The following is a 14,033-nucleotide window of genomic DNA, read 5'->3' as shown; positions in this document are numbered from 1 at the left end:
TCTGTTGTGGAAGACCTCGGGTTCAAACGCCTCATATCCTGCTTGGATCCACGTTACACGCTGCCAGGACGTAAATATTTAACTGACGTTTGCCTGCCGGAATTATACCAAATTGTGTACAAGCACATCGAGAGCCTTATGAAAGACAACACCACGTCAATCAGCTTCACGACTGACATTTGGAGTTCGAGTGTCTGTCCTATGTCCATGCTGAGCCTAACTGCGCAGTTTATTGATGAAAAGTTCGACCTGAACAAAGTTGTACTTCACTCACAAGAGTTTTCTGGGTCACACACCGCGGAGGCTATCGCTGCAGCTTTCACAGACATGTTCCAAGCTGTGTTGGTGCACATGTTGTGTACATAGTATTATATTTTTTGTTTTATAAGACTATTTATTTTTCCACAGGAAAGCTACAGTATACAGTCTACTCTGTAATAAATAATAATAAAACGGTTGTCAATTCATGATACTTTCTCATCTCCTAATTTTAATACTTAATATACAATGTCGATGTTGTTAAGAATAATTAAATATATGAATAATGCGACACAATAAATAGAAGGCTTGAATTGATGGATTTGACGCGGTGATCGGTGATCGGCCATATCGGGATCGGCAGATACTGCTTCCAGTGATCGGTGATCGGCCTCAAAAAAGCTGATCGGAGCATCTCTAGCCTTAACCTCCGTAATCCGCTTCACATACAAATTAGTTTCAACCACATCACACATAAAGCAAAGATCTTTTGATGATAGTAAGACAACACCTACTGTAAGGAGATGAGGAGGTTAAGGAGTGTGTATACTTAATGTTACATTCTATTTTAAAGGTTCAGTTGCTACATTAAACAGCCCTGCATTACTGTATTCTCCATAGGAAAGATGAAAGCAGCTGATCAGCTACAGTAGGGAGAGAGCAGAGTGCTGAGATCACATTCAAATCAATTAATTCTATAGGTCGGTCTATACATCATCACTATGAGAGTGCTGTGGTCTATACATCATCACTATGAGAGTGCTGTGGTCTATACATCATCACTATGAGAGTGCTGTGGTCTATACATCATCACTATGAGAGTGCTGTGGTCTATACATCATCACTATGAGAGTGCTGTGGTCTATACATCATCACTATGAGAGTGCTGTGGTCTATACATCATCACTATGAGAGTGCTGTGGTCTATACATCATCACTATGAGAGTGCTGTGGGTCTATACATCATCACTATGAGAGTGCTGTGGGTCTATACATCATCACTATGAGAGTGCTGTGGTCTATACATCATCACTATGAGAGTGCTGTGGTCTATACATCATCACTATGAGAGTGCTGTGGTCTATACATCATCACTATGAGAGTGCTGTGGGTCTATACATCATCACTATGAGAGTGCTGTGGTCTATACATCATCACTATGAGAGTGCTGTGGTCTATACATCATCACTATGAGAGTGCTGTGGTCTATACATCATCACTATGAGAGTGCTGTGGTCTATACATCATCACTATGAGAGTGCTGTGGTCTATACATCATCACTATGAGAGTGCTGTGGTCTATACATCATCACTATGAGAGTGCTGTGGTCTATACATCATCACTATGAGAGTGCTGTGGTCTATACATCATCACTATGAGAGTGCTGTGGGACTATACATCATCACTATGAGAGTGCTGTGGTCTATACATCATCACTGTGAGAGTGCTGTGGTCTATACATCATCACTATGAGAGTGCTGTGGTCTATACATCATCACTATGAGAGTGCTGTGGTCTATACATCATCACTATGAGAGTGCTGTGGTCTATACATCATCACTATGAGAGTGCTGTGGTCTATACATCATCACTATGAGAGTGCTGAAAGGTCACTTATTTTGCCTGCCCAATCACCAGCGTAACCCCCCCCCCCCCCCCACCTCCTACAGATGACACATGCTTTAATGGGGAACTGTCGCAAGATGGGGAAAAATTATGCTGAACTTTCCAACTGCATCCAACTAATGGTGGCTATACTGTACGTTTCTGCAAATCTTTGTTTTCTGAAATGCTTGCCCAACACAATTGCTCTGAAAAAAGAAATGGAAAAAAAATTCAAATGAAAAATGTAAGTTTGTCCAGATGTGCAGCAGGACTTAGCAGTCGGCGAGTCCATCTGAGAAACGGTGTGTGTCATCAGTACTGACAGCTCTGACCAGGAGGCACCGTAGGTGTTAGCTACAGCATGCAGAGAGGGTCATGCAGTGTGTGGTGAAGCAGCAATTACCCCGCTAATATATAGACACTTTTCTCAAAGTTATTTGGAGTGCCGGTTGACGCAATAACCTGTTGGGAAACCTAACTGACAGCTAAGAGAAAAAGGGCTGCAGATGTATTAGTCGTACGACTCTTCGCATTTTTCTCAGTCAGGAATGGCAAAATAACTACCGGTACTTGTTTAAATCAGCTGCCACAAAGTGTATGCCCCATGTGTTTACTTTAAAAGAAAAACACGATATTCCCCCTTTTCTGTGAGTAATTCTGAACTTCAGGAGCACTGTTCCTTTCTTTACTTTGCTTTGAGCTGCATTGAGTTTTCTGGTTTGAACCATTTTATTTATAGAGTTTGGCTTCGCTTTCTTTGCAAGGGATTTTCTGTCGCATGTTGAAATCTTTCATGATGCATTCACGAACAGAACATTCATTATTCATCTCTTTCTTTTTTTTGCATTTACCCAACCTTTATGAAGCTCAGTTGAAAGACAGTTGAAATACAGGTCTCTGTGCAGCTTTTTGGTAAATGTTGAATGATCACTCATGAATGTTTCATGAACCATATCCTCATCCTCTACTGTCAACACCAAAGTGCTGCTATACTGTAGTAGCCTGTGTCAATACAATGAGGCCACAGCTGGGATGCATTTCATTTTATATACACAATTTGAGTCACTGTCCATTCCTCCACTGTTTGTTGTTTCATGGTTATTGTGGAGTCTCCATAAATCAAATGCTTATTCCTTCCAATTATCTCTGTATATGACACAGTCCAAATAGCAGCAGCCCTACATGGAATAATTGCAAACTGGTATCGGCAAAGAGTGGGGCTGTTATATTGCTTCCAGTAATTATGAGTTATTGAAAAGCAGGGTTTACACACGGTGGGGGTGTTGCAGGGAAGTCAAAGATAAGGAGTACTCGTGTTGCAGCCGGCATCTCAAAGACTGAATAATGGATGATAGTAATAACCTGTGTGTTAAAAATGAATTCAAACTCAACTATCCCTCTGTATGGTTCTAGAGGGAAACGAGCAAACTAGCATGCAGAGCTTGTGATTAATAAATGTTGCAGGGGGGGGGGGGCGTGATTGAAATTGATTTTTAAGTTTTGAGTGTAGACTATTAGGAATTAATGATTCAACGTCTGGGGGAATTAAAAGCTATTTGGACGAAGCCAAGTGTGGCCAGGGTACGAGCTGCTGTCAAGATCTTCACAGAAGCGTGCAGATGGCCTCAGCCAAGTCTACAGAGCCTAACACCTGCGGCTTTGCAATGTTTTCCCACGCTGGTTTATCTTCTGCCAAAACAACAGAGAGGGGATGGAGGAAGAGAACAAAGTGGATGAAGACTTGAGAGAGATAGGATACAGAGAGAGAAAGAAAGAAAGAGAGAAAGAAAGAAAGAAAGAAAGAAAGAAAGAAAGAAAGAAAGAAAGAAAGACATTGCAGGCAGGTAAAGACATATGGAGCATAGATGAGTAGCTAACTTTAATGTTGTACCTGGTAAATGTACAGTATAGTGTGTAGCATTTAAAGTGTCTGAGATGAAGGTCTAGCACTCTAATAAACAACTCATCCATTACTTACTGCATTACTCCATGTTGCACAGGGAGGTTTGCCTACATGTATGTTTATGTATCTTTAATGACAGCTTATAGGCATCATTAAAAAGAGCCTCATTAAATTCTCAGCACCTCGTAATACAGAGTTTGATTGAGAAAACGTGACAGAATGTTCCACACCACAGTGCAGGGGTGTGTTCTCAGTGGAACACGCTAACCAGCCAGCCAAAGGGACCGTCCCATTGGCCAAGGGCCAGCGTGCTCACCTTACGCTCCCCTCGGGTCGTTCCATTTTGCATTTCAGAATAGAAGCATGTGAATATAGTGTAAGGAATGGGGAATAGTATGTAGAACACCATAAAGCATGATAATCAGACCAGCTCACAAAGTGGCCCATATGGTCTAAGACTATGGTGGAATTGTATCTGACCTGATTATAGGTCCCTCCAAACACACACTCTCTGGCATATTCTCAGGATGTGAGGTTTATAAGATTAAAGTTAACTGCATTTCATCCATGTATGATGTATATGTGCAACTTGATACTGTATTGCCTATGTGAGCCAAACAGTAAAAGGTGTGAAATAGTAAAAAGTAAGAAATGAAATTGATCCTATCTCATTTGTATCTTTTCCAGGTCCCTTTGTATGAACTAAGATGGACAAAGTGGCCATCAGTCTCCTACTCCTGGGAACCACAGTGATGATGGTCCATGCATGTCCCAAATACTGTGTATGCCAGAACCTGTCTGAGTCTCTGGGCACGCTGTGCCCCTCCAAAGGCCTGCTCTTTGTCCCGCTGGACATCGACCGGCGAACCGTGGAGCTCCGGCTGGGTGGCAACTTCATCCTCAAGGTCAGCACACAGGACTTTGCCAACATGTCCGGTTTGGTGGACCTCACCTTGTCCCGCAACACCATCAGCGCCATCCAGCCTTTCTCTTTCATCGACCTGGAGACCCTGAGATCCTTGCACCTCGACAGCAACCGGTTGACCGAGCTCGGTCCGGACGATCTCCGGGGCCTGGTCAACCTCCAGCACCTGATCCTCAACAATAATCAACTGAATCGGATCTCCAAATCAGCCTTTGATGACCTGTTACTGACACTCGAGGATCTGGATTTGTCATATAACAACTTGCGCAGCGTGCCTTGGGATGCCATCCGCAAGATGGTCAACCTCCATCAAATGAGTCTAGATCATAACCTCCTTCTCTTCATTGCCGAGGGGACTTTCACAGATCTGGATAAATTGGCTCGTTTGGACCTGACCTCCAACCGTCTCCAGAAGCTCCCCCCTGACCCCATCTTTGGCCGTTCCCAGAGCAATGTGGTGGTGTTGAGCAGCCCGTCACTCCCTCAGCTCTCCCTCAGCTTTGGTGGGAACCCTTTGCACTGCAACTGTGAAGTGCTCTGGCTTCGACGGCTGGACCGAGAGGACGATATGGAAACCTGTGCTTCCCCTAACAGCCTAAAGGGGCGCTACTTTTGGTCGGTTCGCGAGGAGGAGTTTGTTTGTGAGCCCCCTCTGATCACCCAACATACACACAAGTTGCTAGTGTTGGAAGGCCAAACAGCTAGCCTGCGCTGCAAGGCCGTCGGTGATCCGATGCCAATCGTACATTGGGTGGCTCCCGATGACCGCTTGATCAGCAATTCCTCCCGAGCAACAGTGTATGAAAATGGGACCCTGGACATTACAATCACCACATCTAAGGATTACGGCGTGTTTACTTGCATAGCTGCCAATGCTGCTGGGGAATCCACAGCGTCCATAGAGCTGTCCATTATTCAACTCCCCCACCTAAGTAATGGTACAAACCGTACCACACAGTCCAAGTCTGGGCTCTCTGACATAACTAGCTCTACCAAGATCAGCAAGGGGGAGCCGAAAGCGCCGCCAGAGAAGGTAGTGTCTGTATCAGAAGTGACCTCTGGCTCTGCTCTGGTCAAGTGGATTGTTAGCAAATCAACTCCAAGGGTCAAAATGTACCAACTTCAGTACAATTGCTCTGAGGATGAAGTCCTCATTTACAGGTAAGAACGACTATCCCTGAATGACATCCAAGAATGAGCTATACCTTTCTGATCAAAGTGGCCTGTTCATTTCAATTGTACTCAACAAAGTCCCACGGTTTAATGTTTAACCTCAGGATACTCTGCTGCTCAGCATAAGTTGGTGACTAATTGTTTGCTGGGTACATACTTGAGACATTGACAGTTTCTTTGAAGTGTTACCTCTCCTAATTCTTCCTGAGATGTATTTGTTCTGCCTTAACCCATTGATACCTGATGCAGCATTTGCATGTATATCCCTCATTTGTGTGTGTATCCCTTTAAGACCGCGAACCGCGGTTCGCGGTCTTAAAGGGATACACACACAAATGCTGCATCGGGTATCAATGGGTTAACACTAAATTGACAATTGGAGGAGATGCTGTGTCCATTGAGAGAATGAGCAGCTAGCGCACATTTCAAGCCAAGTGAAGCCAAGGTGAAATCCTCGCACTGAATCATTCATTAGAAATCCAACAAGAAAACGGATTATAGAGCTTCACTTGAATGTATCCTGCTTAAGCTGTTCAAGCTCAGAAGATAGAAGCTGGGAGATTGCAGCTCGAAATCAATTTCCTACACGTATATCACATGAGACACTGCAAGCATTGACATTCAATGGAGATAATTGAGCTGCAAGTATGAAGAAGCCATGCCAATTAGCATGACCCCTAAATCAATTTAGGAGAAGAGAAGACTTATCAGTGAAGAGGGACCAATACGCTATGTGTCTACTTGACTCCATTTTGGCAGCTATGGGGCTTCATACAAATAATTCACCATTCACATCTCCTGCAGACATTTTCCTTCAGTTAAAGGTGTATTGCTGTCTCAACCCCTCTCTAGTCTAGTGGAGCGCAACATAGCCTGGCCACAGTGCAAGCCTGAGAAGTCCTCTCCATATTCACAGTTTCTCTCAGTCTGCACTCCACTGGCTCCATGCAGTTAAATACACTGATGGATTGCCCCAAGAGAATGACTATACCCTTAGTATGCTAAAGACCATATTTACTGACTCAAAATTGTGTGGAAATTGGTGATGTGGCGAGAGGGCTTGTTGTGGAAAGCAGTTACAGTAAGTCCTGTGGCAGCGGTAAACCTTCCCAAACACTCGGAATTGAATGCCAATGAACTTTTGCAATACTTTATCCTAGAGAATGTCCAGTGCACCATACTGTAGTACAGTGCACCATACTGTAGTACAGTGCACCATACTGTAGTACAGTGCACCATACTGTAGTACAGTGCACCATACTGTAGTACAGTGCACCATACTGTAGTACAGTGGGGTGATTTGCCAGCTCCACACGTTCCAGCCGAAGGGTTGAGTTTAATGAACGATAAAGACGCTATATGGGAATGCAAAAAGCTGGTTATTAGCTGAGAGTTTGATATTAGAATTGTACACATTGAATGACGATATTGTTCTATTCTAGTCCTCTGAATGCAACTCATCATGGAATAATAAGGTGTTATCAGATTGTCTCGCTCTCACACTCCATGCTGTTTCTATGCCAGAGAAAAGTGTTTTTTTCCCCGCAGTGACAGAAACATTGTAGAACTCAGCCATACTCCTAGTAGTGCTTCCACAAATTGTCTCTTATCAATATACTGTGTAGGCTACATCTACCAAATTGCGAAAAACCAATGTGTTCTTTATATCAATGTCAACAACTGTAGAGGGGTATGGTACTGAAAATTCCAGTTTAATTACATTTTAAATCAACTTAATTTTGTTATTGCTCATGAATTTGCAGCAGCTAATTAATTACCCTGCAAAGCAATTCTTCTTAATGACATTGCCGGGTCTGTTTATGTCAGTCTAAGAAATACATTAAAACATCATTAGTAGCAAAAATGACTGAAATGCACATCCATTTGTTTGTTTCAACTGCCAGGTTGACTTTGACTTTGAAAAGATAGACACGGACTCATCTATATCTCTCACTTTACTCATTTGGTTAATAGCAGGCTCATCATTGAGGCCATAGTACTGTAGCAAATGGGACATTAATTTCCCTTTCATTTGCTATCTCTGAAGTCAATATTATTACATCACCACCTGAGTGCTAACTTCCAATTTGTCTTCCTTAATGTGAAACCATAAAATTGTGATCACACTACTAAGGTTCATATAATATATGACCCAAAGCCATCGATTATCTGCTCCCGTAATAATGGGGTGTGCATCCCTTTGGGTTTTTGCATGTCAGAAGGCAAATTAGACTATTTTTCACAAGCCGGAGGGGGGGAAAATAAAGTGCGCACAGAGACCAACTACAGACGATGCATTTCATATTGTTATGATGACTTCATTGCGCGCACATGCACGCACACCTACTGTACTGCTTGAGTTGAGCCCGGAGTGCTTCTTCCCAGAGCGCTGGCCTCCCTCACGCAGGGCCGTGATTAAAAATCAATCAGAGGCACGTGGGGGGGAGAAAGATTGCCTGAGTTCTCTCAGACATGTGAGGCAGCGCCGCCTCCTCTTGCTGCTGGAAAAGACAATTACAGATGAATAATGGAGTGCCTCGGCGGTGGTGCTGAGGGCTCCGTGGTGGAAGCTCTGCTAGATCAAAGCTATTTACGTGTGAAGGCTAACAGCAGCACATTATTCAATGTATTGATGACTGAGAGGACTGTAAGAGAGGGCCATGTGGAAAATGGTTATGATATATCTTCAAGTGCCTTTTCCACCCATATGTTTGTAATAGCGATGGATTGCCAGTCAGGGCATCATTTGGATATTTTGAGCATTACTACTACAGTAGTGTCTTTGGGGTAGGGCTACTTATTGGATTATTATTCCATGAAGATGCATGGGTAATGTGGGGATGTTTCAAATATCAAGATGGCCGATAAAAGCACCAGTTAAATGATGCATACTGTATGTCTGCAAATGGACAGGAAGGTGAGCTAAAATCTTCGCTATATATACTAGGATGAAACTGGCGACGGCTGACGTCATACATCATAACTGACGTCATGCTTGACTGACGTCACAGGCTGATCAGATATATGAGAATATGGAATATGGAGGTCGGTCTTCGTGGGCTGAAATTCGGTCTGCAACCGCACTTCAACCACGAGAGACCAGTTGGTAAGATTTAACAAGCGGCTTTATTCAACAAATAGCATGGCAACTACTTTGGCGTATGACTCCATTGTAAGATGGCGCCCCTCTCGTGGTGAGAGGGGGGGCATCTGTATAGGCTAGGATAGAGAATCCCCCCAAAAGGAAGAGCTAATTTCCTGTGGTTAATTTAGCTCGATCCATTACTTTGACTTACTTCGACCAGAAAATAACAAATAATTTGACTATAATTTCTGCCCTTTAACTTGGCGTCTTACAGCAACTCACAGCTGGCATTTCCCAACTTGGCTTCCTTGGCCCCCAACTTTGGCGCTTCTCAACTTGGCCTTGGTTATCCCGCTTCCCAACTTGGCCTGGCCTTCAACTTGGCATCTTACAGCTGGCGCTTCCCAACTTGGCGCTTCCCAACTTACAGCTGGCGCTTCCTAACTTGGCCATGGCTGGTGCTTCCCAACTTGGTATCGTTGCTCAACAGGTGTTACAACCGGCGCTTTGATTGGTGTCTTACAGCGACTCTTCGCTGGCGCTTTGACTAGATAAGAAATTGCCATCCAAAGTAGTTGCCATGCTATTTGTTGAATAAAGTCGCTTGTTAAATCTTACCAACTGGTCTCCCGTGGTTGAAATACAATTGGGTAAGGTTTGGATGAAGTAGATTGCAATAACAATGGCTGCGTTCCGATCAGCTAGTAGGCTAGTCCCCCTTCGAAGTGGACTGCACAGGGTATTCAGCCATGTTAAGTAATATAGCTGAATACCCTGTGCAGTACACTTCGCAGGGAACTACTAGCCGATCGGAACGCAGCCAATATACAGTATGTGTGACTAGCCAAGCTCTGCAAAACACTGCGCCTACAGTATACGTGTTTTTTTAGTGGTGGGCGGGATTACAATATTTCATTTAGAGATGCAACATTTAGTCCAGTGGTTTTCAAACTTTTTGTGGCCTAAGGCACACCAAAGAGCAAGCCAACATATCCATGCAAATAGTCTGTACATGCTTTTTATTTAATAAAATAATTTAAGAATTCATGTGAAACTTTGTAAAATTACATCAAAGTAGCAACATACCATTTAATCAATCCAATGAATTATTTAAGCGGAATATCACAGCAACTTACATTGTGTTTTTTAACCTATTCTCCCTACCTTTCCATCCACCTGTTACTCTGCCATCTGTGCTGTCTGACCGACTGACAATAGGTTACTAGTTGACACTCTTCATTGAATACAGTTTTCCCCCTCATGTCATCATCATTCTCTTTCTGTGTTTTCATGGGGTTTGGGGGGAGAGGGTCGGTGCTCCCATCAGCTAACAAGAGTCCATGCCACGGGAAAACATTAGTGAACAGTCACCTGCACACATAGACCTCAAGTTAAGATTCTATGCACTTTGTTGTACATTGTTTCATCTCAGTTGTCAAATTTTGTGAAACTGACAATACAGTGCATTATACATAGTTCCTGTGTCTTGCCTATATAAGCATTTTTTTCCTAATTCAGTTACACAGATATTGTGATGTATTGTAGTTCAATTGTCTTGCAATAGATCGCAGATGCAAAGTGTCCTCCTTGTTGGTCTTATGGAAATGTCTACCCTAGTTATTCGCTTGTTTTAAATACAAACATTTTAATATTTACAGGCCTATATTTAATTATTTGCAAAAATCACCGACGTAATTTGAGCCCCTGCCCCTCTAACATCCTCTGCATGTGCCTGTTAGTGAAAGTAACAAAAGTGAAAGTAAAATGATTGCTTTACTTTTCATCTTTTTTCCCTTTGAAATAATTTAAAATGCTCCTTGACAACACTGTTAAACTGTCTGATGTTGTGTTGAATTGCATCACGTTACCTGGAGGAGTTAATGCTTCCCTATGAACATGTGTGTCTGTGCGCCTCCACTCCACTCGGAGTCTGGCTTCAAATGCTGCGCATGCAGGCTAAACTCCGCTAGAGAAGGAATAGTCCATCTCACGGCAACAACCGCGGCACACCATTTGGGAACCACTGGATTAGTCCATTCATTGATTAGTCGATCGTTAGTAGTAGACTCGTATTAAAAAATAATAATACTAACATTCTCTCATTCCAGCTTCTTAAATGTGAATATTTTCTCGTTTATTTAGTCTTCTATGACATTAAACTGATTATATTTGGGTTGTGGACAGTTGGTCAGGACAAAAGAAGACATTAAGGGAAGTCATCTTGGGCTTTGGGGGAAAAGTGATCGATATTTTTCACCTCAACTAATCAATTAGTTGAGAAAATAATGGACAGATTCATCGACGTGAAAATAATCGTTAGTTGCAGCCCTAATTTTATTTAGCGACTACCAATTCATGCACAAGGTGCTAGTGGACTTGTCCTTTGGGCATGACACAAGGTCAGTTTGAATAAAAAATGGCCTCATCAAGGCTTTTCATTTATGCCTAAGCTGTTTTGATGTACCGTAATTAAAATGAGGTCTAAATAAATGCATTAATATTGCCAGGGGCATTCAAATCTCATCATGGCTTAATCTGATGGCTCCAGTGTTTACAAATGAAATCTGACTGCGATCTATATTCTAGGACAGATAGGTTTGGTGCATGGAAGCTTCTCTCACTGCCTGTCCACATAACACAAGCAGTGATTCCTCCAGCAGTTGATTGATTGGTAGTGGGGGAATTAACCAACCATTGACTCTCAGTTTCAGTCCGAAGGAATTGTAGAAGCTTTGTCTAAAGGGAATATGTTTGTCTCCATTTAATTGTGAAGCCATAATTAGAAACCTGGAATAACAGTCAATTGAAACAACTCAATGCATGTTGAATGGAATGTACAAGAAATGAGTTGCACATGTACCCAAAAACAATCATCAAATGAACACTTAACTCGTTACTATTGCTTCATGCATATCAAATTGTTCATATTGGGGCTAATGAAGTAATCTTTCTAAATTACTCTGTGCATATAAATAGCTACTTAGCATGCTTCATTTTGACTGTTCTTTTGATCTGCCCCAGCCCATAAGAATGAGTCATTGGTACTTTCCACAGCACCAAGTTCTGTACCCGTGTCTTCAACTTTCATAACTAGAAGAGGTCCATATTATTAATTCTATGCTTTTCCCTCTCTCTCTCTCCATCTTTCCGTAGGATGATTCCCATGGCTAACCAAGCCTTCGTAGTCACTAATCTTGTGGCAGGCATGCAGTATGACCTGTGTGTCTTGGCCATCTGGGAGGACACTGCCACCACGCTCACTGCCACCAACATTGTCGGCTGCGTCCAGTTTATCACCAGGGACGACTACCCGCAGTGCCATTCTCTTCACAGCGGCTTCCTGGGTGGCACCATGATCCTGGTCATCGGTGGCATTGTTGTAGCCACACTGCTGGTCTTCATCGTTATCCTCATGGTGCGGTATAAGGTGACCAGTGGGATTCAGACCAACAAGCTGCCCGCCGTCAGCAACACGTACTCACAGACCAACGGCGGGCTGAACCGGCTGAACGGCGCGCCGCCACTGGCCAAGCCCACGGTGGTGGTGATGAAATGTGAGGAGGTGGTGGAGTTCAAGTGCGGCTCGCTCCAGAGCAGCCTCTCTTCATCCTCCTCCTCCTCCAACTCGTTGGCCGGCCAGCCTGGCAGAGGGGGCGGCGGAGACCGCTACAGCATGCAGGGGAGCGAGTGCAGCACCCTCCCCAGTAGCAAGTTCAGGAGGCACGGGCACGGCGCCAAAGCGCGGCCCAACTTGGACCACCTTTTAGGGGCCTTTACCTCACTGGAGATGCGAGGTTTAGCGAGGGACCACCCAGGGGCCTCTGGCGCTCCCACCACCTCCACTGCTCTGATGGCGGTGGCTGTGATACCGCCGTCCGACAAAGAGCCCCTGCTCGGAAGGGCCGAGTCCACCACCATGCTGGGACGTCTCCTGGGGCTCCCGCAGGAGGCCAAGCCTAAAAGGAGCCACTCGTTTGACATGGGTCATGTGGGGGCCACGCAATCCCACAGCATCCACCCACGCAGGATCAGTCACATCTGGACTAAGCGCAGTCTGTCTGTCAATGGCATGCTGCTCCAGTACGATGACAGTGAGGACGGAAAACCCACTTTCCAGAGCTCCGAGTGGGTGATGGAGAGCACAGTTTGACTACGTTCAGTTCCGCCTCTGAGGTCCAGGGCCAAACAATAAATGTATTTTTTATTATTTTCCTGAAATATGGACACAAGTGTAAGGGGGGTAATATCTCCAGAGGGCCTCTGCCATGCTGTATTGCATGAAGTTCATCCATGTGAATACTATCGTCCTTCTGTCCAAGTAATTATGTGAGGAAAAAAGACAATGAGATTGATGGTTTCTTGGCTCTTCTCAAAATCTCTGACAGTGTGTCTAACTGTATTTGAAAAATGTAGGTATTTTGAAAACAACAAGGAACCTTGCATTGTGCAGAGGTTGGCCTGTGTGGAATACTCCAAACCACAGCCAATGTGAGAGCATCTGGGAGGGAAAGTGGAAGCGAAAAAGATGAGAAATTCAAATTGGATTTGCCCCGTCTTTATCAAAGGAATGCCATGCCAAGAGGATTTGCCGCGACTGTGGAGAAGTGGATGTGCGCATCAACAATGTGTTGGACTCTCAGCATGAAATGGGACGACTGTACTGCAGCTGTAGAGGGAAGGAACGCCAGAGCTTTTTCTACTATTTATTATTTGAGGTGTTTCATCTCCAGGGAGAGGCAAAGCTACAGGATAGGATGAGGTTGCAATTCTCAATGATGATGGAGGACAAACAAACACACAAACAAACGCGCACTCTCTAGCCCAGTGGTTCTCAATAATGGGGTCCGCAAACCACTAGGGGTCCTTGATGGCATTCCAGGGGTCCAGTAAATTAAACGAATTGTTTAGATTGATTATTTTGTCATTTTCAAATGACTATTTCGATCATAGTTCTCTGTTATCTCTCTACCTACATTACACATAGTCATGACATTCTGGACAAATCATATCTGACATGAACAACATTCTCAGATTTGGATCCAAGAGAGAAGATCTCATCAAATGGGGGGGTCACTGGCCTGAT

General features: G+C 43.8%; 1 protein-coding gene across 1 annotated transcript; it reads left to right on the top strand.

The window, feature by feature from the left end:
* Positions 1-4,474: 4,474 nt before the first annotated feature.
* Positions 4,475-13,100, top strand: LOC310773616 (leucine-rich repeat and fibronectin type-III domain-containing protein 2; the record flags this gene model as incomplete). Its single annotated transcript, XM_083633538.1, has 2 exons — positions 4,475-5,853; positions 12,104-13,100. The coding sequence occupies 2 exons, from the start codon at positions 4,475-4,477 to the stop codon at positions 13,098-13,100; spliced, it is 2,376 nt and encodes a 791-aa protein (XP_083489664.1).
* Between the last annotated feature and the right edge of the window lie 933 nt (positions 13,101-14,033).

This window comes from Poromitra crassiceps, assembly GCF_964638095.1.
Source record: "Poromitra crassiceps genome assembly, chromosome: 3".
NCBI lineage: Eukaryota > Metazoa > Chordata > Actinopteri > Beryciformes > Melamphaidae > Poromitra > Poromitra crassiceps.
This window is presented reverse-complemented; position numbering and strand designations above follow the sequence as displayed.